This window comes from Bolinopsis microptera, chromosome 3 (assembly GCF_026151205.1).
Source record: "Bolinopsis microptera isolate Bmic1 chromosome 3, MBARI_Bmic_1.0, whole genome shotgun sequence".
In the NCBI taxonomy this organism is placed as follows: Eukaryota; Metazoa; Ctenophora; class Tentaculata; order Lobata; family Bolinopsidae; genus Bolinopsis; species Bolinopsis microptera.
Window position 1 is genome coordinate 12,400,173 of NC_087074.1, and position 26,309 is coordinate 12,426,481.

At 37.7% G+C, this 26,309-nt stretch overlaps 2 protein-coding genes across 7 annotated transcripts in view; one reads left to right on the top strand and one right to left on the bottom strand.

The window, feature by feature from the left end:
* LOC134813483 (uncharacterized) overlaps nt 1-7,141 on the top strand; it is a 20,445-nt gene extending 13,304 nt beyond the window's left edge. For 2 of the 6 annotated variants that reach the window (XM_063821282.1, XM_063821286.1), the window contains 7 exons: nt 1,058-1,162; nt 1,419-1,502; nt 1,635-1,724; nt 2,406-2,446; nt 4,962-5,058; nt 5,180-5,296; nt 6,506-7,141. In XM_063821282.1, the coding sequence (XP_063677352.1) occupies nt 1,058-1,162; nt 1,419-1,502; nt 1,635-1,724; nt 2,406-2,446; nt 4,962-5,058; nt 5,180-5,296; nt 6,506-6,673 (702 nt within the window). In that variant the 3' untranslated portion in view covers nt 6,674-7,141. Of the gene's footprint in view, nt 1-1,057; nt 1,163-1,418; nt 1,503-1,634; nt 1,725-2,384; nt 2,447-4,961; nt 5,059-5,179; nt 5,297-5,468; nt 5,587-6,505 lie in introns of all 6 variants that reach the window. The other 4 variants (XM_063821284.1, XM_063821281.1, XM_063821287.1 and 1 more) reach the window with 4 other exon arrangements.
* Nucleotides 7,135-15,307, bottom strand: LOC134813195 (transient receptor potential cation channel subfamily A member 1-like). The gene is made up of 20 exons (XM_063820882.1): nt 15,010-15,307; nt 14,573-14,646; nt 14,155-14,350; nt 13,755-13,984; nt 13,456-13,594; nt 13,093-13,275; nt 12,640-12,905; nt 12,173-12,516; nt 11,756-11,989; nt 11,387-11,570; nt 10,924-11,176; nt 10,660-10,789; nt 10,337-10,520; nt 10,055-10,222; nt 9,280-9,808; nt 9,008-9,132; nt 8,620-8,811; nt 8,355-8,441; nt 7,944-8,183; nt 7,135-7,788 (listed from the first exon to the last, which is right to left on the bottom strand). Exons 1-20 carry the CDS (start codon nt 15,104-15,106, stop codon nt 7,642-7,644), a joined length of 4,002 nt encoding a protein of 1,333 aa, XP_063676952.1. The 5' UTR covers nt 15,107-15,307; the 3' UTR covers nt 7,135-7,641.
* Nucleotides 15,308-26,309: the final 11,002 nt, after the last annotated feature.

Sequence of the window (26,309 nt, forward strand, 5' to 3'; positions counted from 1 at the left end):
TAATGAGTTTGGTGAAAATCTATTTAATATCAAATAACAACAATTATTAAAGCAGTAAAAAGTTCATTCAATTAAGACACGAAAATGGGCCTCATCTGATCCAACATTTCTCTAGAGCAGTATCAAATTTTCTGAGTAGAAAATTCTCGTTTCCACAGATCAATCTCTCTTGAAATTAACCCACTGTGGTTTCTTAGAGCTGCCATCTCTGAGTCTGTAGGAGTCCTGTGAGAGAAGGTATTTAGGCTGGTAAGATCCTGTAGGTCTGATGTTGTATCTCTTTGCGTCCGCCATTACAGCAGTGAGAAGTTCATTAGTTCCGGCATTGTGGCCGAGTCTGGATACAGCTAGCTGCGCCAAACGTTCCGGGTAACCCAGTCTCTGAGTGTATTGAACGAAGGTGTCATTGGACATGGTAGTTGACATTTCCGGTGTAAGTTAGCAGGGGTGGAAGTGGGATGGAAGTGGGGATTAGCAGTTAGGAAGTGGAAGTGGTTTAGGGATTTAAGAAGGAGGCTAGGAACTTGTATTGAAGGTTGTTGTTGTTAGTTGATACTGAGTAACTGATTGAAAGAAGCTGTTTGATAATTTGGCAGTGGTTTGGTTGTTATTTATACTAGTATACCTGCATTTGTTAAGGCTCCTGGCAGTGTCAAATGATTAGCAGTTAACGTGCAATGGTTTACTCCATATTTTCCTACTTTAGGCGATGGCTCCCCTGCTTGCTAACTATCCTTGATGAGATCCCGCAGATCTAATGAGCGGTTTTCTAAATCTCAGACTCTCAGACTACTTGATGATGGCTCATGTGATCGCATGCACTTCTAAGAAATCATTATTTTTTACCAGGAACGCAAATATCAGAAGAATAGTATGAGATATACGTAGCGCGCGAACTTCGAATCAACTTTATGTAATGTAAGCTTAAATCGAAACGTGGCTAAATCCAATTAACCGCGCGGAGTGTGTACACAAACCGCCGACTGAACCACGCTGGATGGCATTTTGATCATTGTTGCTATCAGTTTTCAAGAAAGATAATAAACTCTTATCTCAGGCATCTGCTGATATATGTGTTGAACACACAGAGTTTATGAGATACATTATTGATGTGGAAGAATTGGCTGAGGATGTTGTGAAACTTTTCTTACGCTGCAAGGAGGTGAGCATATTCATAAAATCATGGATAAATATGCTTATTATGTAGTTAATGTGAAACATCTGACCATCAGTGGATGATTAGACCATTTTATTCCCTCTAAAGCTCACATATCTCTGTTATAAGCGGGGATTTCTACCAAAATGTGGTACACGCTCCTGCTGCCTATAGTAAAGGTTTAACAGTATTATGCATGATTATGCAATACAGCGATGCTATCACGGTGTTAGGATGACTTTAAGTTTATTTCTTATTGCAGGATGGTAGCACGGGACTAAAATCGCTAGATCTCGTCAGTGGTCTCCTCAGTTTTCTCGACCACATTCCGGGGCCTGTTCAGTTGGTAATATAACCTAATGGGTTTTCTTACAATTTAAAATCATTCAATTTCTACAAATCTAAAGATAATTTATACTGTAAATTGGGCCAAAATTATCCCTATGATAACGATGTAAATGTTTCAATTCTCTCACAGGTTCCGCCTCAAGTAAAAGACACGTTGATAGATCTAACGAGCGATATGAACAATATTCAACACATCATGGCATGCCAGCAGCTAACCAAGGTACACATTTGTTTATAAGTTATCAGCCAATCAAATAGTTAATGTTCTTTAGACGCCCGAGTGGTAATCATGGTTAATCCAAGAATTATGAATAATTTCATTTGTTCTATTGATGACATAGGGTCATGATAAAGTAGTGGATGACCTTGCTGTACGGCAAGTTAAACAAGGATCTGAAACTACTAGGTTCCGTACAGACTCAACTCTGCACCCGTGTCAATATGTTCATTATATGCAAGCCTCTTGATTTATGAGATGATTCTGTGCATTAGCGCGTTTTAAGAACTTTATCGGCAAATATTTTAAACTTCATATTTTGATGATATCCTAACAAATACACATACCTTTGTATTATGATGGCGCTGCTGATTTGTAGGTACATATTTTAGGAAATCATTACTGTATATTGTGTGTGTTTCCAGAACGAAGAGGTGCTGGATCACATATTTTATATACTTTCATTTGTCGTTAGAACGAGATTGATTTTTAAGCACATTACTGCTTACTTCATGCATATGTATACATATAAATCCCCGTTAATCATTGATGATGAGTGATGATTGACAATAATGCAATTGCCGACCATTTTGCTTTGGCAATGTAGATTGTCAAATTCATCTTCAATATAGAAATAACACCCCCTTTTTCATGCTGATACAGATTTTGAAAAGTTTTGTTCAGGATTACAAAGGAATAACTGACATACTTTGCAAGCCGTTCCTGTAAGTACAGTGTCATGCTGAATGACGTGTCGAAATTTCATCAGAATCTTGAAATTACTGTCAGTTTGATAAATTCTGTTTGAAAAATGTTGAAAATCCAATCAGTTATGCTGTTTATGTGTGTTAATGTCATCCAACAAGAATTATTTTATCCATGTTCTCGTTCATAAAAATCAACTTCTCTTATGCTAATGATAACTTCTCAACCCACCCACCAATGTCCACGAGCATTATGTAGCTCAAGTTTCTCATTATTATTTCATAAGTTACCCAGGCACACATTATCTATCACTGTCTTTGAGATATCATTCATTGTTTGAGAATCGGTAGAGGGGGAGCAGAACTATTGAGCGGTGGACTGTTGAGCGTAGGACTGTAGGTAGGTGAAGGTCGGAAGTAGGACTGTAGAGCGGTGTCAAATCGCCAGGGTAGGACTCTAGAGCGGCCGCCCTTATAGATCTCACAACATGAGGACTTTAGAGCGGTACGATCCTATAATGAGGACTGTAGAGCGGTAGACTGTTGAGCGGTGGACTGTAGGCCGGTGAAGGTCGGAAGTAGGACTGTAGAGCGGCCCTCCCTTATGATATAACATGAGGACTCTATAGCGGTTGAAAATTTGAAGATTGAAAATTTGAAGATTGAAAATTTGAAGATTGAACACTCAACGAAGCATTGTAACTCGTGATTGATTATGGTCATGACATTCTAGGATGATAACTTTATTAAAGAGTCATGGAGTTAATGAACATTTTCATTATGAATATCTCATTACTAATATTATAGTGTATCTTTATTTAAGATTATTGGTCGGTCTCAACGTCTTCCAAAAAATTTGAACATTGAATAAAATTATGGTTTTTAAACTCGTAATCAATAACACACGTGATATAAGGATGATAAAATCGATAAAACTTATTTATATTACAAACAATTACGAAAAATCAATACTATAGTTAACAAATATCAAAATAACATTTCACTCCTCAGCCATCACATTTCGCAGCATGTCCAGGTGTGAGACGAGGTCCTGATCATCGTTTACTTCAACTAGGTGGGCTAGTCGTACACGAGCCTTGATTCTCCGTTGAGGGATTCGATGAAGATGGGCTTCTCAGGAGGAGAAAGACTGTTAACACTCTGCATATTGTAGGTAGTTGTAGAAGAGGAGTAGGAATCGAATTTGATATACGAAAACTGGATACTCCGTGATATTTATACCATACCTTCGAAATCCTAACAAGATATCGCACTGCGATGGGATCTGATCTGAATCAGTCCCGTCACCAGATTGATGAACATGAGATATTCTTAGTAGGCGCTAAAGCGTCACGCGATGCGATCCTCATTCCTAAATGATCTGCACGAACTTGATCGGTACTCTGCTTAGCGAAATCACATTGATACGAACAGTTCACTAAAATAACGAAGACACGTTTTACATTTTTGAGTAGCAGGTGAATATTTCAATCAATCATTTGGAAGACGTTGAGACCGACCAATAATCTTAAATTAAGTTACACTATAATATTAGTAATGAAATATATATAATAAGTAAATGAAAATGTTCATTAACTCCATAGTCCATGACTCTTTAATAAAGTTATCATCCTAGAATGTCATGACCATAATCAATCACGAGTTACAATGTATAACTTAGCTTCGTTGAGTGTTCAATCTTCAAATTTTCAACCGCTATAGAGTCCTCATGTTATAGGAGGGTACCGCTCTAGAGTCCTCATGTTATGGGATCTATAAGGGAGGGCCGCTCTACAGTCCTACTTCCGACCTTCACCGGCCTACAGTCCACCGCTCAACAGTCCACCGCTCTACAGTCCTCATTTTAGGATCGTACCGCTCTAAAGTCCTCATGTTGTGAGATCTATAAGGGCGGCCGCTCTAGAGTCCTACCCTGGCGATTTGACACCGCTCTACAGTCCTACTTCCGACCTTCACCGACCTACAGTCCTACGCTCAACAGTCCTCCGCTCAATAGTCCTACAGCCGGTAGAGGCTGTGATATTTATGCATTGGTCTGACTGCTTGTTTATGGAATGATTCTGTCGAGGAAATGAATATAAAACTTAAAGTAGACTCTAGCAGCATGTCGCATAATATTTTTTGAGTTTAATTCAATAAAAATTGATATGAGGCATGAGCTATTATCATATTCTTTACACTTTTAATTTAACTAATTTCACTACAACAAATCAATGCAGAGAAATTTGCCGAAATGATCAATGATGTTCCATCACGTTTTGATTAGAAGATAATCGCTGTAGATAACTGATTTTATTTCAAATAACTGCGGTAAATAATGACTGCTGAGTGCTGAGTGCTGCTCTTTGTGTATTTTGTTTTACATTTGCATCAATGTTGGCTCGTTTAAAACCGCTGTATTTCACCACATTACATCACTGTTTCACTGCAAGTTTTCACTAGAATAACATACGATACTCCCGTTCAATGTTCAAATGATGCGTCTACCTGAACCTGACTCTCCATTTAAACCCAGGTGGAACATGTCTATGTATTGCTTGGTAACATGTATAAGTGTATTTCTAGTGTGGATCGTTATCAACCAGCTCAAACCCTACGCTGATAGAGTCGAGGTTCGTTCTTTTACTTTTAGGTATTCATATTTCGTATGTAATAACGAATAGCCATGCCAATATCATAGTTGACTGCATTCTCAGCATTCTTGACAAAAACATAACGATAGCAACGCTTTAGGAGTGGTTGAAGGTCGAGTGTATACTTGACAAGAACATAACGATGACTCCAGATGCAGATGAGAATGATCATCTCATAACAGACACCTCCTACCCACCTCCTTACAGACCAAATTATGTGAGTGTCTGTGTTGATTATATATTTTAGGTGCTCTCTTTTTCGAAACAGAAAAGAAAAAATTATATATTGTGACTATAATCGTAATCCTAAAACTGCTTTTCCTCTTTATCAAAATGCTCTCCATTTGTACCGAGACGAATAATGACCCAACTGGTATTAACCTCGCTAGGGCTCGTTAAGCTATAGTCCTGCAACAGGATATAGTAAAAGCTTCAGTAAAAGCGAAGATTTGGACCCTCTGCTACAATCCATGGAAAGCATTGCTAATAGGCGATATGTTCAAGAGTGTACGTTATAGTTTAGCATGTGTTGCATGTATTGGGTATTGTGTCCCCGCATGACCCGGAGCTTTCTCACTCCAACTTGAAAGCTGAAATGGCTTTAAATCTTCCTAAATCATACGGTCTATGCATGCTTAAGTTTAAGATATTAATGGGCATTTAGATTGGTTACTCGTTGAGTTGGCTTTATAATCCAAAGTAAGGATTAGCTGGGTTGGGATACTGCTCAAGCTTTTTAAATATCAATCTTATTTGTTGCTTTCTATGTTGGCATGAAACTCATAAAATTAAACAAAGGCTAAAACTTCAAGAGCCAGGAGGAATTTTGCTTATTTAAATGTTACGCAATTATGGGGGAATTAACTATTTAGGTACATATTTGTGCATCAAATAAATTGTCAACCTCCGATAAATCTATCGTCTATGCCCCCCAGGGTTCGGGAGTAGACTACACAGCTAGTAAGAGATGCGACCGAAAGTGTGATTAGTGTGATTAGTGTGATCAGTGTGAGTTGTGTGAGTTGTGTGTCAGTCGGGTTAAAAGCACCGTGGGTGTGGAGATGAATTGGAGAGTTTTTGATTTGAGGAGTAGAATTTTTTTAAACATTTAATTTATCTGTGAAACACGGCAAGAAGTTTACAAAGTGATAAAGTTCAACTTGTTATGAAATGGTTTCTGGTTAAAAATGTAACAGTCTGATGTATGTGGTGTGACAAGTGCTCACGTGATGTTACAATGGCCATTCGTTTAAGTGGACTGTTTGTTAAGTTTAAAGTTGCGAAACGCCAAAACAGTTTCCAAATATGTATCTAGCATGCTGATCCATGATTATACAAATATTTTCCGCTCAATTGATATCTATAATTAATTATAATTAAGCATAATTATCTATAATTAAGTATAATAAAAATGTGCATATTTCAGGGTTCCAGTACGGTTTGCTTAGCAGAGGCAAGCGTGCCGGTTGAGCGTATAGATTATATCCTGAGTAATGACCACTCCATTTACCAGTCACTGTTGAGCAGCCCCTCCCCTTTCTTGTCCCGACTCCATCAAAAGGATATGGAGGGTTACTCTATAGAGGGCTACTAAACTTATCCAGACTTGACCAGAATCCATCTGAAGGATACAGAGGCATATTAAAATTTAGTGAAGATAAACTGTCCTGTTACATAGTAAAAGTAATCAAAACCATCGTTATTTAAACGGCTCAACGACTAAACTCAGATATTTAACCTTTCTACGCAATCAATATTTTATTTACACAGGACCATATGGAACTGGTACTTGATTGTGCCTCGTGATAGTTTAATGTAAATTAATTATTTTAGTGTGTTTATAATTATATGTGGATGTGCTCCGCCCTCTGTAGGCTGTAAATTATTTTTACTTTCTTTCAACCAGTTTTATGTTTTATTTTTGTACAAAATTGTTGTCGTAATTTTCATTTTTAAGTAAGGGACTCGTTCAGTGTTATCATCATTAATTGATAAACAGTTTATATAATCATTTCTGTACTCTTGTGTAGAAGTTTTTACCGATTTTTATCTCAACCAACTGATATCGTTTATAACTGTTTTAACTTCATTAAGATATCCATTCTATAAGAAGAAAAATTCTGTGAATCGTATAATTAGCTTCGAGTGGCCTGTAACACACGAAGTACTGTTCGCGACATCTGCGAATGCAATTCATCTTTATGGGTGGCCCGGTGGAATGAATAGCTCGCAAGAAAATATACAAATTCTTCATTTTACTCACCTTGGTTTATAGGCTACAAACATTTGTTATATACAACTATACTAAAATAATTAAAAATGTATTTTAAAAAGTAAATGCAAAACTATAAAATTCAAACAACTATAATAATAAACTCCACTCTAAAACTGTACGTTAAAAATATTGTCACCATCAATCATTTAATCAGTTCCCACACATTAAAATAGTAATATTTTACTGCATAGTATCTGGCGATGCACTGTTGATCTAAACACGTGACACGCACAAGTGATCTTCCACGTGACAAGTCCAGAAGAGGACAGACCCACAGTCTGACATATTTAGTTGTCCTCATGTGTCTCTAGATCAACATCGTCTAATAAAATATGGTTAAGTTCCGAGGAAATAACAGAATCAGTGTCGTCAGACCGTGTCCTCAGGAGCAGTCTTTTCATCAACATTAGCATCTGTTTGTTCTGTTTAGAAATCTGGGAGAATTTACGGTTATGGGACAAGTGACATTTTTTTTCAATGCAGCAAATACCCTTAACTTCATTACAATCGCGTTTAAGGATTGGTTCACGGGTCGCTTAATAAATGTTATTTTATTAACAAAACATTATTAATCATATTATTAACAAACCTCATTTAGTTGAACTTTCATCTTCTTCATCCTAATCTGATCTCCTGCTCTTATAGAATCCACCCCTGATCCAGCTTGTACTCTTACACAAAGCTCCGGACCATTAAACGGTAATCTATGAGGTCCGAAATATTTAGCCAGCAACTTAGACCCGAGAACTCTTGCCCTTGAGTTGGGATAGAATGTAACTTTACTTTGGTTTGTCTTCTCTAGATAGGACGCAGGTAGCAGGGCCTCCACCTAGGGGGAACAGAACTGAGCTAATTTGTTAACACAAAACCGACATTGCTGTGCAATTTATGATTTAGGTGAATGGAGCTAAACTTATTTGGAACAAAAATCGGAATTTCTTTCATAATTAATCGATTACCGTACCTGGAAATTAATAAATTGATTAATTAATTACCATACCTGGAAAATAAGCTGTATTTTCATGATAGCTCTTTGTAACTCAGCTTGGTCGTAGACTGCTTTTATATCGTCAACAGCTAAACCAACCTTAATGATACAACTTATTCACCATATCCACGTGAATTTTATTACTTGTTGAAATGTTAGTTATTGATCACGAATAAATTAGAAATTGAAATGGTCTCAGTAACACTATCCACTCCAACAAGCACGTATTAACGTTTACATCGTGACTTATCTAGAACAACCCCAGGTTTAAACTCACCAGTAAGTTCATGAAGACAATGGGGACCACAATCACGAACAGCACAAACATTATTATCGTAGATTCAGGATAGTAGAGAGGATTCTCTTCGTTTAGGCTCTGAGGTGCCATATAGTTGTCGTATTCCATCTCTCCGGTCATCATCACAAACGTTCGCATAATGGAGTAACCCGGGTTGCTGTATGAGGGAAACTGAAATATTTTGCATTATGACTTCAGAACTCGGCATGAGCCATGAATGGTGGATGTTTTATTTCAACATGATTAAGTTTTCTCCCTTCCTAGAGTTGGCTGAGTCAGTGAACTATGAGCACAGACCGTATCAAATGTCAGTGTTAGATAAGACCTCCGTAGCATATTCAAATTAATTAATTAATTAATCAGTTACCTGAACCATAACCATGTTGAAGGTAAGTCCAAATGCAACTATAAAGAGGATCAGAACGACCATGATCTTCAAGAAAGTCTGCAGCACTTCTACAAACATGACAATGTATATTCCTATGCCTGGAACTGATAAAGGATCTGTTAGTTAGGGCCTAAGGATATAATGGATCCAGATTCCAAAGTACCATGGAATTGTCAGAGATTATTTTATTAATTTTCGCATAATATGGATCCCACCCCAACAAAAGTTTCAAACCCTAAATCTCACCTTTCTTAGGAACATCATGAAGTTCATCCACGCGACGAGCAAACAAAACACACCGATCTGCCATTCTGTTTCACTGATAATCTTCTCAGGATAAAACACATTAACAGTAAAAAAGATTGACAGCGCAAAGAGAGCCAACTCGACAAAGTTCTGAATAGAGATATATTTGTGCCTCTGATACACCAGCTGTAGAAATTCTATTATAAGTCTGATAACACTGCTGACTATGGTTATAAGTCCCGATATGAACACCCACACTGACTTCTTATTCGTCTCCGGAATCTCCGAATTTCCCGCGAAATAAACGTTGGCTGTCTTATCATATTTTGGGTCGGAACCCGAACCATCATCCTCTATAAGTTTGGGATAGTATGGAGGTATTTGAGTCAAGGTGTACACAGTTAGAAAAACAAGGTAGAGTGCGTAGAGGAAGAGGTTGCCATAGTAGAAGTGTCTGCCATAAGCAGTCCACTTACAGAACACTAGACTAGTGACAAGGGGGTGACTCAGGAGCTCGCTTCTTTTGTTTTTTATCTGAGAGAGAGATAGACTCATGTGAGGTATGTGAGGTACAGATAATCTAGAAAAGGTAACACTGTAAATACTTCTTAATTAGAGTTTTATCTAGAACGAATCTGCATCACTTAGTCAAACAGACAAATAAATCCATCAAAAGTTGTACCTTGTTGTAATAAGGAAAGATTTATAAAAGTTCCTGTGAATATTAAAATTTCAATAAAAAATAATGATAATTAATTTAATGATGAATGATTCACAAACCATGAGATTGAGAGGGTTTATATGGTAGGAGGTCGCATCTTGAGCATTAACGATTTTAGACTCCGCTTCTGACTCATCGTTAAGGTCCGATGAGGTGATACTTTTATTGTCTTCGGATCTTGTCATCTCTATTTCTTTGTCCGTGATGTACTTGTAGTTGAATTGCACCTTAGGTTACATAGTTACAAGTGTGTTTCTGAGGGGCCACATCAGAAATAAACGTACGCTGGAATCAGAATTTGAAGAAAGCATCTCTCAGTTTACAGTTAACTGTTTGTGTACCTCGTAGTTAACGTTGTCAGTAGTCATCTCCGACGGGTTATTGGTCATGTCGGTGCACTTATTCAGCACTAACTCCGCAACCTCTGGCATGAACCTTATCAGTTTCTTCATTGGAGTGTCCCCGTTCATTTGGGCGTTTGTCAGCGCTTTTGGCCATGAGGGCCTTCCCCATTCATCTTGGTGACTGAAAGTTGAACGATTATCTCTTCATTAAAATGATTAATACAAGTCGAGTGGCTGACCTCAGATTAAAGATTGATAAAATGAGACAAACAAAACTCAAATATATTTATGAAGATTAGAGACAAAATTGTCTATCTTACTTGATGATAGATTCAGCTACTTCTCTATTGTTTGCCAATATTGCCAGCTCTAGAGCATTCATATCGTTTACGTCTACCAGACCGATATTAGCATCGTTATTCAGGAGGAAAAGGACCGCATCAACATGACCTGAAAAATAAAAGTTTTTGATTGATTTCAGTAACAAAATTGTGAAACATAAACTTCGTTATTTAAGTCATTGCATTGCATATCGTAAATATAATCATGATAGAGTAGAGCTCACTACACCTTCTAAAACTAACCGTTCTTAGCTGCGAGATGAAGAGGGGTCAACTTTGCCTTGTCAATAGGATCAATCTCAGCATCAGCATCCAACAGAGCAGCCATGACCTTGGAGTTACCCCTGGAGGCAGCACAATCCATGGGGGTCCACCCAAGTTGGTTGCGGGCCCCAACCTCAGCTCCCATGTCACAGAGGTAAATGGTCGTGTCCACGTGGCCGTTCAGAGCAGAGTAATGTAAGGGATGGTTCCCGTAGTCGTCCTTGTCTTCCAGCTGGGAAATATCAGCTTTAAAAGTTTTTTACTTGGGCATTGTGCGCCTAAACTGTAATAAGTATAGCACGATTTTTAGCTGCAATAGGCAGTACTGGTAAGTGGTACACTGTACAGCTGTTCCAGAAATCCAACAATTTCAATAGCGTTCTTTTTTAAGAATACGAATCGACGCTAATTAACAGACGATAGTCATCATCACTCAAATTACCGTGGCCTTGTCCGCCTTGACAAGTTCCTGCACACATTTCAGCTTTCCTTTCTCAGCTGCGAGATGAAGCGGACACTTATCATCCTCGTTCTGAGCATTTATCTCGAACTTAAACTCCAGTAGCTCTCTCAGACATCCGAGGTGACCAAGCTCGGCGGCAAAATGTAGAGGGGTGTTTTGGAACCTGTATTAGACTTGGTTTTAGGACAGTCTAAAAATAATGAATTTAAAGTATACAGTAGCATATCAATTTCAAAGACATGTTATCTTGATTTCTAATAAGATATTCCTGTCAAAAAATGAAACATTAATTCCATGTTTTAATGAAATCTCTAATTTCGAAAATGTATGTTTTACATTCTCACTCACTTGTCAAGCTCACTGTCTATCAGTCTCTCTCCGCCAGCTTCCAGAATGATCTTCAAAACGCTTGGCTGGTTCTCCCTAATCGAAGCAAACACTGCACTGTTTTCCCGTTTGTCCCGAGCAGTGGAATCAGCTCCTAGGTCCAGTAGGAGGGTTATTGAGTTAGGATGACCCCAGGCCGCAGCAGTGATGAAGGGTGTCGAACCGTCCCTGTCTGCTGCGTTTATGTTCGCTCCTCTGAAGGGAATATTTGGTTATCTTAATCTTTCAGAATGTGTAGTTTCCCGCAGAAGTTCGACAAAATATCTAAAATAAAGATTGTTCCCCGAGTTCAAACCTCCAGAACATATAGCATGTTGAAATACATTCAATACTTAGTTCAGATTTGTAGTAACAAATAACGCTCCAAACATCACTTACTTGTCAGACAGATATTGAATAACTTCAGTCTGATCAGCTTTAGCCGCCTCGTGCATAGCAGTTTCTCCAGCTATGTTCTTAGCCTCCAACGGACACCCAGCATCCACCAGCATCTTGACCACCTCTGTGTGACCCTTGTGTGCGGATATATGCAAAGCTGTCTCCCGCTCCATCGTCCTGAGATTCTGATCAGCTCTGTTGTTCAGAATGAACTCTACCACGTCAACCCTTCCGTCTTTACAAGCTAGATGAAGACATGTGAACTTCTCCTCTCCTGCTTTGTCAAGATGTCCCTTCATCTTTAGGTCAGTCTCTCCCATTGCTTTCTTGAACTTTCTTGTCAATTATCGTCTTGACAAACCTGTAGTTTAATGGATCCATTTCCTTGGCCTTCTTATGAAGTTGCTTCATCAAAGATGACACATGTTTAGGGTATGTGGACACAGTCTTTACACCGATCAACATACAGAGTGAATTGAACTGCCTGCTCTCGTCATTATCTCACTCATGATGCTGTCTATACTCTCTTTTAGCTCCAAAGATTTGATACGACTGTACACCAGCTCTACGATCTCCAGGTCGGCTTCTCTACAAGCCAGGTGAAGAGGGGACATGTTCTCCAAGGAGTAGACCCGGGGATTGCAAGGGTGCTCTTTGTTGAACATCAGTTTCTTGATACAGGGTATGTCTTCGTATAGAATTGCCATGTGTAGGGCTGTCTCACCTTGTTTGTCTGAGATGTAGCTATGTTTAACAAGTGTTTATCTTACGAGACGAGGACACAGGTCAATTCCCGTTCTGCTATCAAAACATCAAAAATAAGACCTAAGAAGGATCTGTATAATTCAGTTCTCGGATAATATCAGTTCAGAAAATACATACCTCTCAAATTGACTTGAACATTGTACATAAGTACATACCTCTAAGATTGACTTGAACATTGTTTATCTTGAGCAGCTCCAGAACTGCGGGGTAGTTACCCCTATCAGCAGCACAGTGAAGAGCAGTCAGTCCGTAGTCATCTTGAGCATTAACATCAGCTCCGTTCTCTGCCAGGGACCTAATAGGTGGACTTCCTTCTTCCTCTGCGATCTCTTCTTCCACTGAATTTGTTATTATTTTAGATAAGGGCTACATATATAATAGGAGGATACCACGTAGGTTTACATATTAGGTTGGAACTTGTTAGGAACCTTTAGAATTTTTCTTCATCCTTTGAAGCTTTTACCTTGAATTTAAACAATTATAACTAACCTGTCTTAATTATAACTAATTATAATAACCTGTCTTAATCCGCTGAGTGTCCTTCCTGTGGAGAAACTTCTTTATAGCAGAAACTGCGGCATCCTCCGACGTTATCTTTTTGATGACTTCCTGTTGGACCGCCTCTATGTCCTGAAGTTCAATTGTTCTAGCTTCTAACTGTGAATGAACGTTAATTGTGAATCAGAGGGTTCAGCTGAGATTCAGATTAAGTACTCTCAATTCAAATTAAGATGCATAAGACCCACCGGATCTAATGGGGTGGAATAAACTATAACTATGAATCATGAATATTCAACTCTCAATGATATCTTTAGACCTGCAAAATTTCTTCATCCCCATTTGCTATTTCCTCTGCCTCTTCTACGTCATCATCCTTACTCGGCTCGTCATCATCATCTTCCTCTTCCCTCGTTTCATCTTTACGGTTAACATCAGGTCTCATAGGAACGTAAGCCATTTGAGCTGGGTTCAGTGCTGTACCCTTTGGGGCGTATCTAGTTGCGTGATGTAAAGGTGTCTGTCCATCCTCGTCCTTTACATTAACATCTGGAAGGACATTTTATAATATCTCTAGAAGTGAGATCAATCTGAAGATACCAAGCATACATAATATAATAGATTAGTACGTAGACGCCGGTACTCAAAGAGGCCAAAACTCACGATTCTAGGACAAGTTTGCCGATCAGGAAAAGAGCTCCTAAAAGTAAAGATCTCACCTGCTCCATGCTCAATAAGCAGCTCCATAACATCAACGTTGTTGTACCTTGCTGCATAGTGCAATGCAGTGAACCCCTCTCCATCAGGGGTATCTATGGGATTCTTCCCTCCTTTGGAGACTTTGTCTATCTTTCTCCGGAAGTGAACACTTGATATGTAACGTTTTATAACCTTGAGGTTACCCTCACGAGCTGCCTGGAATTTATGATTGATTTATTGCTAGAAGTACAATCTCTTGGCTTGCATATTAGAATAAGTTTTGTCGTAAAGCTTAGAGAGAATTCGTTCAAAGATTTGGCTAGGCCTTAAGTAAGAAAGTAAGAAAATGTAAAATGAAAGGGAAAGTCAAACAAATTCACTTGCAGTAAGCTCACTATACTACTATGAAAAAAATATTTCTCTGCTAGTTTATCATACCTGCTGAAAGTCGATACCCCCAGCATTGTCCTTGATCTGATGTATATCATCTAGTGTAAACTGCCTCCCGATCGCTGAAATAAGTTCAGTTCATTAGTTGTTGATAACATTCAGAGTTTTTAGACAGTATAATTGTAAAAAGAAGTAAAGTTCAGAGTTCAGTTCAGTATACTCAATATGAGTGGACCATTTTTATCAACTGAGGAACCACATCTCAGAAAATGTAACCAATAATAATTCTTCAGACATATTTCCAGCAACTTTCCAGCAACTACCAATTTGATTTTTTTGTTTGTTCTAATAATATTGCACGCAGCACAACTATTATTGAACCCTAATCCTGTTTACAAACGTTAAACTAGTGGTACCGGTTAAGGTACTGTCGTACGTGAGATGAAATGTGGCAAAATAGGCAGAGCCCCATCGATTTTATGTACCTTCACGATTTAGAAATCTACGATACGCAGAGGCTGTTTCTGATTCCCGCAAGGATGAACTATCGTTACTCAAGTTACTATCAGATCGTACATACATAACTCAAATTCTTCTCACGGTCCGTATTAATGCAGATTTGCAGAAGAATGTACGCTTAGCACTGTAATCAAGCACCAGCTTACTATCAAGCTATCACAAACGGTACTGCTGACTGCACAACAACAACAACGAAAAAGCTTAAGCTGATAAATGATATTATACTGTACTCTGATATGAGGTAACCTCACGGAGAATTAAAACAAAGAGAGGAATGCGCAAGGACGTTATATATACCAGAACATTGATATAACGTGCTTCGTGTGTGTATTGTGTATACATGTTGGCATGTACACTAATGAGTCTGCCTTAATTGGATGGCTCAAGTTACCTCCTGGCAGCTGACAGGAGCTAGATATAGCATCTCCTTGACGTTTCTAATGACCAGCAACACGATTACCCATTTAATATTTTCTTGTCGGTTCTATTAATATTGTAAAACTGCTGTTGAACCTTTCTCCTGTTTACATAATACAAATTATGTTAAACTATTGGTAACAGTTAGGGTAGGGATTGTGATCGAGGTTTTTGTGTGTTAATATTAACCGTTATACGCGAGTTGAAATAGCCTCGTAGACATTTAGACATTACCTTCATGTTTCAGATATCTACGATAGGCTGCTGCAGCTCCTGATTCCAGCAAGCATGAAGTTGAGCTGTCCGTGCTCCCACTGCTCAAGTTACTATCAGAACGGACGTACATTACGGAAAGCGAATGTACGCTTTAGCACTTCTAAACTTACAATCAAGCAACGGTTTACTATCACTAAACTAAACTGGTCAACAATAAACAGGTTAAGCTGATAATTGATACGCTGCTCTATAAGCTCATCTCACAGGATTTCGCAACACCTTCAAAAGAAAGAAAGAGCGAGCACCTTATACAGTATACACCAGATCACACAGTACACACAGAACATTTATACAAATTATAATACGATAATACCCTCGAAGTATCTGTTGTAACGTCCCTGCGGGTATTATAACATGGACATATAGTATATACATTATACATGCTGGTATAAGTACATGTACATTATTGTACATGTACTCTAATTAGTCTGTCTTCATTGGATGGCTCAAGTTACCCGCTGGGAGCTTACAGGAGAGATCTTTCATCTCCTTAACTTTTCTAATAACCGGTAAGTTACATTGTACTGAGTATTTGAGATGTAAATGAATCAAACATAATTAGTTGTGGGGGGCACATACAGAAAATCCTGGCGTTAAGAATTACGGGTAATTTACAGAGGAGCGAACAAGTAAAAAAAGGGGGAATTTCATGGATTCAATTTACCTGAGAGACCTGCAACTTTCGCAGAGTAACCGGATTTGAAACCGTGAACTGATGACAGTACCGAACTGTTGTATTTACCCCAGGACTTCATTCACATTGGGCTCCCCGCCAAGATCAGATCAACTTATACTTTTACTTAAAACTTCCAAATGAATTAAAAATAGCTGTAATTTGCAATTCACTGCTATTTCAATTAAATAATATTTTAAATCAAAACGACGTTTGCACAAATAATGAAATATAGTGTGCCTCCAGTAACACTGATAATAAAGCTTATCTCGCACATTTCAATTAGGGTAAATGTAATCACTGTAATGGCGTTATGGACTCAGGCCAAAAGGCTCAAATGACAAACAACAATGACGTGGTTGCAATGAAACCTCTTGAATGTGACCAGCTGACAAATAACCACGGGCATTATACATTATGGTCACCTAGCAATCATCATAAACAAAGATCTATTATAGAAAGTTTCCTAGTTGCATTATTGAATTGGGGCACTATTTAAACATTCGATCGCGCACAAATGAAATCCAATTCAAGCCGCAAACCCTAACTAAGTGTCACAAAAGTTTAAAGTACAATTTTAAGTTTAATTGAAAGTAAATCGTTATTTCAGACCAATATTTACGATATTTTGCAGTGAGCTGCCCTTATTATATTATATATATATAATTACTAACCTGAAAGCCCAAAAATTGAAACCTCTCTCGAACGGTTGGCAAAAACTTTCGCCGCTTGCAGGGTACCATTATGTTTTCCTTTGGGCCTTGGCTTCATTTAAGTTTCCCCCGTAATCAAACGATCACCACAAAAAGACTTGAGGAAAACGATAACGGATAATTTAATGAGGAGCAGGAACCTTAATTAAATGTAGATACTGATCAGTAACAGAACGACTGTAGTAAAATTAATTACGCAAAATTTCAAACCAACGTTGTTATAACGGCTGTGTAACAAACATTTAATCCCCACATTTCTTTAGCACAGGGTGACACTCTTATTCAAGTCTCACGCGTGTGAGTGTATGAGCTCTGCAGTTAATTCAATTTGGAGACCAAGATTGCATTTTTATTCCTACCTTCTGTTCTTTATTCTCTGTACGGTTTAGGAGAAGTGTTTTTGTAAGTTTCGCCGGGAACCCGAAGAGTGATCCCATTTAACTCCCCTTCTTCATGCTCATCCATTTCAAATTTTTATCAGCTAATTATGCCCTATACTACAATTACCTGTAACTTTTAAAATGTTTGGTCCAATATTAATATTCTTCAGACTATACTGATTATTAACGATGAAAGGGTGTGTGAATATAAGTTCCGATTGCCGAGCTGTTGAAATAAAATTATAGAGGCTGATTTTCAACAAACGAAAAACAGAAGACAATCTTTAAACTTTGCAGGAATTTGAAAAAGAGAATGTTAGGAGACAAGTTAAACAAGCACAATGCCGAGAGAAATTTCAGCTCAACCCTCAACTCATAGGAAGCACATATATCTGTACCGAATGTAATATTGGATATAAAACTCATTAGTGAAGCACACAAGAGAATGATATCAGGACTAATGAACATGATCATCATCAGTGATCACGCACAGAATTAGCGGACAACTATTTTGAGAGCAGAAACTAACGGTGTTGTTAGTATCTACTCGTGATTTCAGTGCTGGCTCGACTGCAGACTTTTACAAGCCGCATGCTATCAGATAACTATCGTGAAGAAATCAAACCAATGACTCGTCGATAACGCATGTCAATATTGTTGATATATTTTGATGTTGTTGCATTCCGAAAGCTGTTGCCTGTTCGTCGAACGATTGACAATGTTGATTCTTGAAGAGCTCATTGGTGATGTGGTACGAAAATGAATATCGCAAAAATGGACGCCTGATTATAACGAAATCATTAGTTAGGGTCAATTAGTATTGGTTAAATGACCACAAAGCTCTCATTAGTCATTACGTGTTCGAAATCTGAGCTGTATACTGTATAGTGAATAGCCCCTAGAAAATGTCTATCTCGAAATGTTACCTTGCACTCTTGTACATCGTCGTCGTATTTGATGATCCGGTAGTTCCGGTGGAAGCGTTGTCCCTCCGTTGTACTGATTTCTTAAATCGGTCCAGGACATATTGTTTAAAACTCAACAAGCAAACTGTGGAACGAAATCACAACCTTTTCCTGTGAAGACTCAGACAATCAACTTCTAAACGTACAATTATTTCAGAGTTACACAACAGAAGGCTCTCTGAAGTTCTTAATGGCATAAAAGGACAAATTTTATAAAAGAACGATTTAGTTCGGTATATATACAGATTATAGAGTGCTCGTCTTTAGCTAAGCTTTACGAAAGTATAATGACTTGGACAGATGTTGTCCTCTTCACATGTTGTTCAGAGAGTTGAACAATGCGGGGTGCACCAACTTAGCACAATAGATCAACTTTTTCACTTAGTGTCGTGGCAATAAATTAATTGATCCACTTTTGTCCGAGCAGCGATTTTTGTTTCAATAATATAAGAAATGATGAATGATAATCGACAGATCATTTGTGGTGCGCCATGAACTTTGTGTCAGCTACAGTTTTTGGCCGGCAAAAGTCTAGATTGCCAACAATGCTTCTTTGGTCTAGAAGATTATTTGAATAAAAATCTGTCTCTATTCATCACTGTTCTACCTCGTGGAGATTTGTCAGTCTAGATCGTGATTCGTTACTGATAAAAAACGTCGTCATATCCATTCATAACTTAGTAACCTAAATCTATCACAATGCTGGCAAGCATTACCGTCGCCCTTATATTCACAATACTATTTACCCCCTATACTATTATATCCCCTTTATTGTTTTCCAGGCATTAAGACTTTTTCGAAAGTAATTCAGCAGGTACATTTAAGTTCAAAACATTCTGATTCAATGTTAAAGATGACAGGAATAAGAAATAGTTATATGGAGGTTTTTAAGAAATTTGCGCAAAATACGCGCCAGCATGTTATACGAAATTAGGTAAAAAACCCAAAATCGCCATATTCAGGTGCCTTAAAAACCATGTTAAAATTGAGTTAGAGATCTGAAACTTTGCAGGGCGTCTAGACCTTGTCCAAGTCGACAGTAAAAAAATTTCATGTTTCAGGAGTATCGGGAAGTGGGTTTTCTGGAACCCCTGTTTTACAACAGATTGTCGTGAAGATATATATGATATATAGACGCTTTTTGCAGTCAATTGTAGCCTACATTTAAGTGTCCGTAGATTCAAAAGTATAAAAGATAAAGTCATTTCGAACCACAGGTTTTAAAGATAATCGTTTATACTTTAGTTTACTTTATATTGAAAAATAATTTATCATCATCATCATCACTTGATGACGTCATCAATTTAAGTGTTTTTTAAACTTGATTTTTGACAAAACAACAACTTTTCAAATCGATTTTACACCATTAAAGAGTAATTTTATTCAAAATCTGAGGACATTTTCACCTTAGATAATTGTTCAAGCATTCTAAAAATCTACCGGAAAAGTTTCCTACCTTACTCCTTCATAAAGATATTTGCTATTGAAGTTAGTGCTTTTTTGAAGAATAATTTTATAAAAACACAAAAGTTGTGAATTAGTATTCTCTGGTGTTGGGCTATCCCTTGGGTTGTGGAGCTCAATTTTGCTTCTTAAAGGTGTAAATTGTGTTATAGGCTAGTTTTAAAGTTAAAAATCGAAAAGTTGCACACGTGGGGACACGCCCAAATTGATTTAAAATAGCTAAAATCACTAAAAATTTTGATTTTCACGATTTTTATCAACTTTGGAGTCCCGTTGTGATCCAAGTTCTTTTTGAAATCTTCTGAAACTTTGCATGCTTATCAAACTATATATTAAATACCACTACGCAAAAATTTACGGTGATTCAATATTGTATGCGCACGCAACGTCCGCTCAAAGTTTGCACGTGCGAAAGGTGAGAATTTTGCTCATTCGTGATTTCGAATATATTCTGCTTTCCACGATATTTAAATGGCATTATATATGAATTTAATGCCAACTTGAATGAGTAAAAAGTGCCATATTCAGTCGGTTATCGACAGATATACCTAACTAAACACAAGGAAACGTTTTCAAAGGCAGAATTTCGAAATCGTCGAAATTACCTCCTTGTTAATGAAGTTTCGACTAGCTGTGTAAATTATCCTGACATTATAATCAAAAAGAGATGATATTTGACCAAAACCCATAATCATGGGTAGAGTGTACCGCTGCCAGTGTCTCTCTTTTCCAAACAAAAGGAAATGATATTAATTTGAGGAACAGTCCGCTAATGCAAATTGATACCGAGAATGAAATCGATCACTCGCTTTTTCCATTCGATCACGGCTCACGAATTGTAATAAAGCTTATTGATTTGAAAAAGCGAGCGACCGATTTCATTCTCGGTATCAATTTGCATTAGCGGACTGTTCCTCAAATTAATATCATTTCCTTTTGTTTGGAAAAGAGAGACACTGGCAGCGGTACACTCTACCCATGATTATGGGTTTTGGTCAAATTGACAAGTTCAGTATAATGTTTAAGATCGCGTAATGCGTAACGTGCCGTCTAGCTAGGATCAAAGACTAGATCACGTACTGCGGTACAGTATGCCGTCTTGCTAGAACGATGACCGCATCAGTCATCACGTACTCAGAAAGTACCGTATAGCGAGAACAAAGACTCTTAATCAATTACGTGCCGTCTGGCTGTGGTCTAAGTGTGACCTACCTAGCAATCTAACCGCCTTCTCCTCTTCAGATCGTGTTAGAGTGTTCGTCAAGTAGGACATCCCTCCTTTATATCCCTCTTTTATATCCCTCCTTTATATAACAGAAACTTGTTCCAAATTCAGATCTTCAGTTTACAAAATACACAGGTTTGGTACAAAGCAAGAAAAAAAAACGTCACAACAACAGGACAACACATTTACTTGAACTATAGAAGTATATACTGTAGTTATACTAAGGTGCATTGTTTGTGTTAACGTATTTCCGGGTGTAATACGAGTGTATACAAATAACTAAGTCAATAATTAACTATTGGATGGGAGAACAAACTGATCGTGTGGATCTATGAACGTTAAATGAAGAAATAGAATCAGCAGAGCATTTCAAATTGGATCAGAACTATTATAGGTGTTCATAATCGGAGAGATTGTGATTTTGTTATCATGGTGATTTCAACCTGAGATATGGTGATGTTTGTTGTCATGGTGATGTCAACCTGAGAGATGCAGGTGATGTTTGTTGTCTGGACAGCATATTCTTGTTCTACCACTTCCTAGCCTACCTCGTACCCTCTGATAAGATCCTACCCGAGATATAGAGCTCATCCTACAAACAATGGACACTGGACTGTGACAACCAAAAAAGGAGAACTAAACTCTCAGACGAGGGGCTTTATCTCGGAACTTGGAGGTTGTAGTTTGAAGCAGATGTCTGAGTCTGGTTAAGTTAGTACGATTGAATAATAATATAATTGCCAGCCAACCGCGTCTTATGTGAGAATTATTCGCTGCCAAGTGTTTCATATGTTTAGCAGCGTATAAGGTCTCGTATTACATGAACATATTATTCTGGAAGTTCGAATTTGTAACTTTGTAAATTTCAGAGGATCTAAGTTTAACAAGCTACGCGATAGGGATGAAAGTTAGCTTGACTGTAAAATGGAACTAAACTTGTTTATACTTTATTTTGCGGTGCAGGGATCAATGGTCGTGAATATTATAAGCAAATTGTAAGGTATCATAAAAACGTGATTGCCTCAATAGTCAATACGAAACTCATTTTTAAATGTAATTTTTTTAAAGAAGTAACCAACCTTTCAAATTCATTTTTGAAACCATATTTGAACTTGAAGAAGAAAACCAGAGGTATTTCTTGTTGTTACAGTTACAAAGAAATAAAAACGATGTGATAACTAACAAACGACTGAAGCGAGTATCCAGCTGAAATGACACAGTGAACAGAAACTAAAACAGGTGCAGACTAATAATCTATAATGAGTCTGGTAATGGTTATGAGGGCTAACACACGAACATTGAACCGTCCAACGAACCGCGCCACTTGCGATCAACTTTACAATCTTCTATATCGACGAGTCACGACTCACGAATACCTACACGCTCATAAAAAAGTAATCTGTATTACGGGTTATACAACTTGGATGGAGTGTAGAGTGTGGCATCATAACCCAAAAAGGGTAGTGTGCTTTAAATTTGATTGTCATTTGCATAATTATATAAAGCCGTCTGATGAGACTGAAATATAATGGGCTGTATATACATCGTTGTAGAGAGTTCTTTGTTACCGTTAAAGATAAGGTTAATTTAACAAACTTTCCTAACTATCTCGGCTTTCCATTGAAGCGAAGTATCTTCTGTGGTACTATAATGACGGCCGGTACATTGGATAGTTGAAAAAGCCCAAGAGCCGATCTATCTAATTATTTTGGATTTACAATCTCAGAGTTTGGGCATGGTAATACTAATGGTGATGTAGTTCAGTATTCTAAAACAGTAGGGTGAAATAACATTTTTAAGTTTAGGAATGAACCTTGAATTCAATGCCGATGAGGTTACTGTCATAAAATCATTGTTATACTAACCATAAGCTTCCCATTAACTGTTAACTACAGAGAAAAGATTATCAACTTTCCTATCTAGCTTCTTACCTTTCAGTTTCATCTTTGTTTTTGGCTTTTTAAACTTGACTGATGACAACGGGTGAATGGCTGTCATTAAAATTTAAAATATCCAAACTACTATCAAGCAAAAAATTAATTATCATATTAGAGGAGTTCTAGTCAGTACAAGTTTCAAACATCATACATAAAATAAATAACTAGTTTTAGGAACGGTCACTTGGTGATCGTGTTGTAAAGTGACCTAAAAGCTTTGACATAATTCTTTTTAAAACGAAATATATTTATTTAACCTAGCAACCATAGCATAATCCTCCCTCGCTAATTCGTACCTGAAAATACCGCTCCTAATATTTTACTACCTATTGACACGGGACATATGATTTTATACTAACCATAAGATACACAGCTGTTCACCGCAAGGAAAAGATTATCAACTTTCCTATCTAGCTTCTTACCTTTCAGTTTCATCTTTGTTTTTGGCTTGTTAAACTTGACTGATGACGACGGGTGAATGGTTGTCATTAAAATTTAAAATATCCAAACTATTATCAAGCAAGAAACCAATTATCATATTAGAGGAGTTCTAGTCAGTAACGTAATGCACAACTTTCGAACAGCATGCATAGATAATTAGTATTAGGAAAGGACCAAGGTCACTCGGTCATCGTGTACACGACTATAATTTCGCTAAATAATTCATATGTCCTGAAGTGCTTAACTTGGCAACGAAACAAACCGATTAGTTAGGTACCTTTATCGAATTCAGAGGTCTCAGAACTCGGCCTTCTTTGAAATAATGGTTCCTTTGGTTTGTAATTGTATTGAAAGATGGCTGGATTTAATTATCTGATATCTGATGACGCATTTAATCCAGACTATTACTAATGACTAGGTTTTAACGTCCCCAGCAGAAGTCTGAACTCTGAAGAATGAGAAGTGAGCCATCTTGTGCAACCCAATCCCATTATCCTTTTTGAAATTTTGATGATAGGAATTAAGAAAGAGTTTCATTTAGGTTAATAGTTTGACAGGTGGCTCATAAATAATAGGTGGTGGGTTTCACGGATCAGACGAGAATCGTGCTCTGTAAGGTTACAAATACCCATTTTTTATATTTGCGACTTATAATTATAATCATTAACTTGAATTAATAATTAGCTCTTACGCAAATTCACAGCAACTTTTCCTGATCTCTTCCATTTTGTAACTTTGCCGTAGAGTGACGCTGTTGATCCGATGTCACTCATTTTCTCTGGTGCCTCAGAGTAGATACTCGTTTATCTACTTTGAAGTAAAATTGGAGTGAACGAAAATAACTAGAATGCAAAAAGAAGTGAACGAAGCGAAACGCATTCTGACAGTGAGTAGCAGTAATAATGTACACGAATACACGAAAAGTTCTCAACATACGTATAAAATATACATCTATGATGTAACGTGCATGTACAATAGTCTGATATGCTTAGTTTTGTAGAGCAGACAGTTGGATAAGGATACAGTTTACACATTTAATGATCATGTCGTAGACTGCATGTTGTTTAAAGGGTAATGTTTTGATGGTTTCAAACTAAATACCTTCAGGTGCACCGTTGCTAATACCACTCGATATTATTCACCAAAGTAGTAAAGAACAGGCCTTATTTTGATCATACTGCCCCAATACCAGGCCCGTTTTGAGGGTCCTGCAACTGGGAACTCCAGACTGTTGTCGTAAAAATAATGGGGCCCCCAACACCAGTAATGTTTGCTTCTATCACGACATGGCTTCCCAAACCATGTTACTGGGCACGCTTTATCGATAACATCTATTGTCTCATTTAAATCTGGATAGTGAAGTATACTTCTAATGTCAATAGCAAAGTGGATGTCCTCAGCAGGTGTTGAATCTACGAGGAGCTGTATGTTAAAGGATTCGTCTTGGGCACCTGAGGCAGCCGATACTCGTAGGATGAAACCACAGTCACTTCCTTTGGTGCAGCTTTTGGTAAATCGTGGATCAAATTTGAACTTAATGTCGTGATTCCTACCGAACAGTTCGTCTGGAGTGTACTCCCTGGTTGCTGATATAATATGGCACTCGTCCTGATAACCAACCAATAATTTGGGGTTCTGCAAAATCATTTCACTAAGTTCACCAGTCCAGCACCATTTCTTCTCTTTGATGTATTTTGGAGCCAAGGGTTTCCATCCACTTTTCGATGCATGTTGTGCGAATACCTCAACAAACTCGTTTGTTATAGAGGCAAATGGGGAGAAGTCAGGGTTAGATTTATTAAATAACCAACTGTAGATAGCATCGTAGAAAATATAAGAATTCTTCACTTCGCTACAGTTTGTTAAGAACTTGGTTAGTTCATCAAGATTATCGATACACTTAAGATGTTTAAACTCATGATTGAACAAGTTTGGAAGAGGTGTGAACGAGACAAATCCCACTTCTTCCGTTACCACTGAAGATCTGTAGAATTTTTGTATAATCTTCATTGTTAGTTTATAATCATCTTTTGTCGGATTTTTAACTTCTTCCAGGTATCTAAACAACCGTTCGTATAATCCTCTGTGAGCTTGCTGACATGCTGCAAAGTTTAGTTTCTCAAGGATATATCTGCTGTTCGAATCTATTGAAGATTTGTTAGCTTCGAAAGTTTTACAAAGGACTTCCACAAGAACTATTTCCTGTTTTGCGGTCATCTCGATGATCAAATTCAGATTCTCCATTGGGCATTTTGAAATATCATTCAGATAGTGCGTCACGAAGTGCTGTGTGCAAGATGTCAGGGATGTAAACTTTTTTATGACAGTGTCGATGTAGTTTCTATGTTTGAGTTTTTCTAGAATAAACATTGCCTCATCGAAAACGTATCGTTGACAGTCAAAGTCATTTACCGTAACCTCATCTGTAAGTGATTGGAAATAGCCTAAGCATCGTTCAATGAGCCATGTCACTTCAAATGCATTAGCCATTTTGTTAACACCCCGAAAATTTAGCTTGGAGATCTTTTTTATGTCTCCGCTATAGGACGCTTCGAGGAAGCATTGCACCGCATCTTTAGAGAATTCTTCAACTTCAATGGTGCTTTGGAAGAGATGCGTTGTCATTCTGTCAACGACTTGGCTGTTGTAAGAAACAATCATTGAGTTAGCAAGAAGTTCTTCTCCAGATTCAAGAAGAAACTTGAGGTTGCTGTGAGCGGGAGATCCTAGGTATTGTATCCCAAAATCCATCGGAACTTGTACTCGAGGAATCAT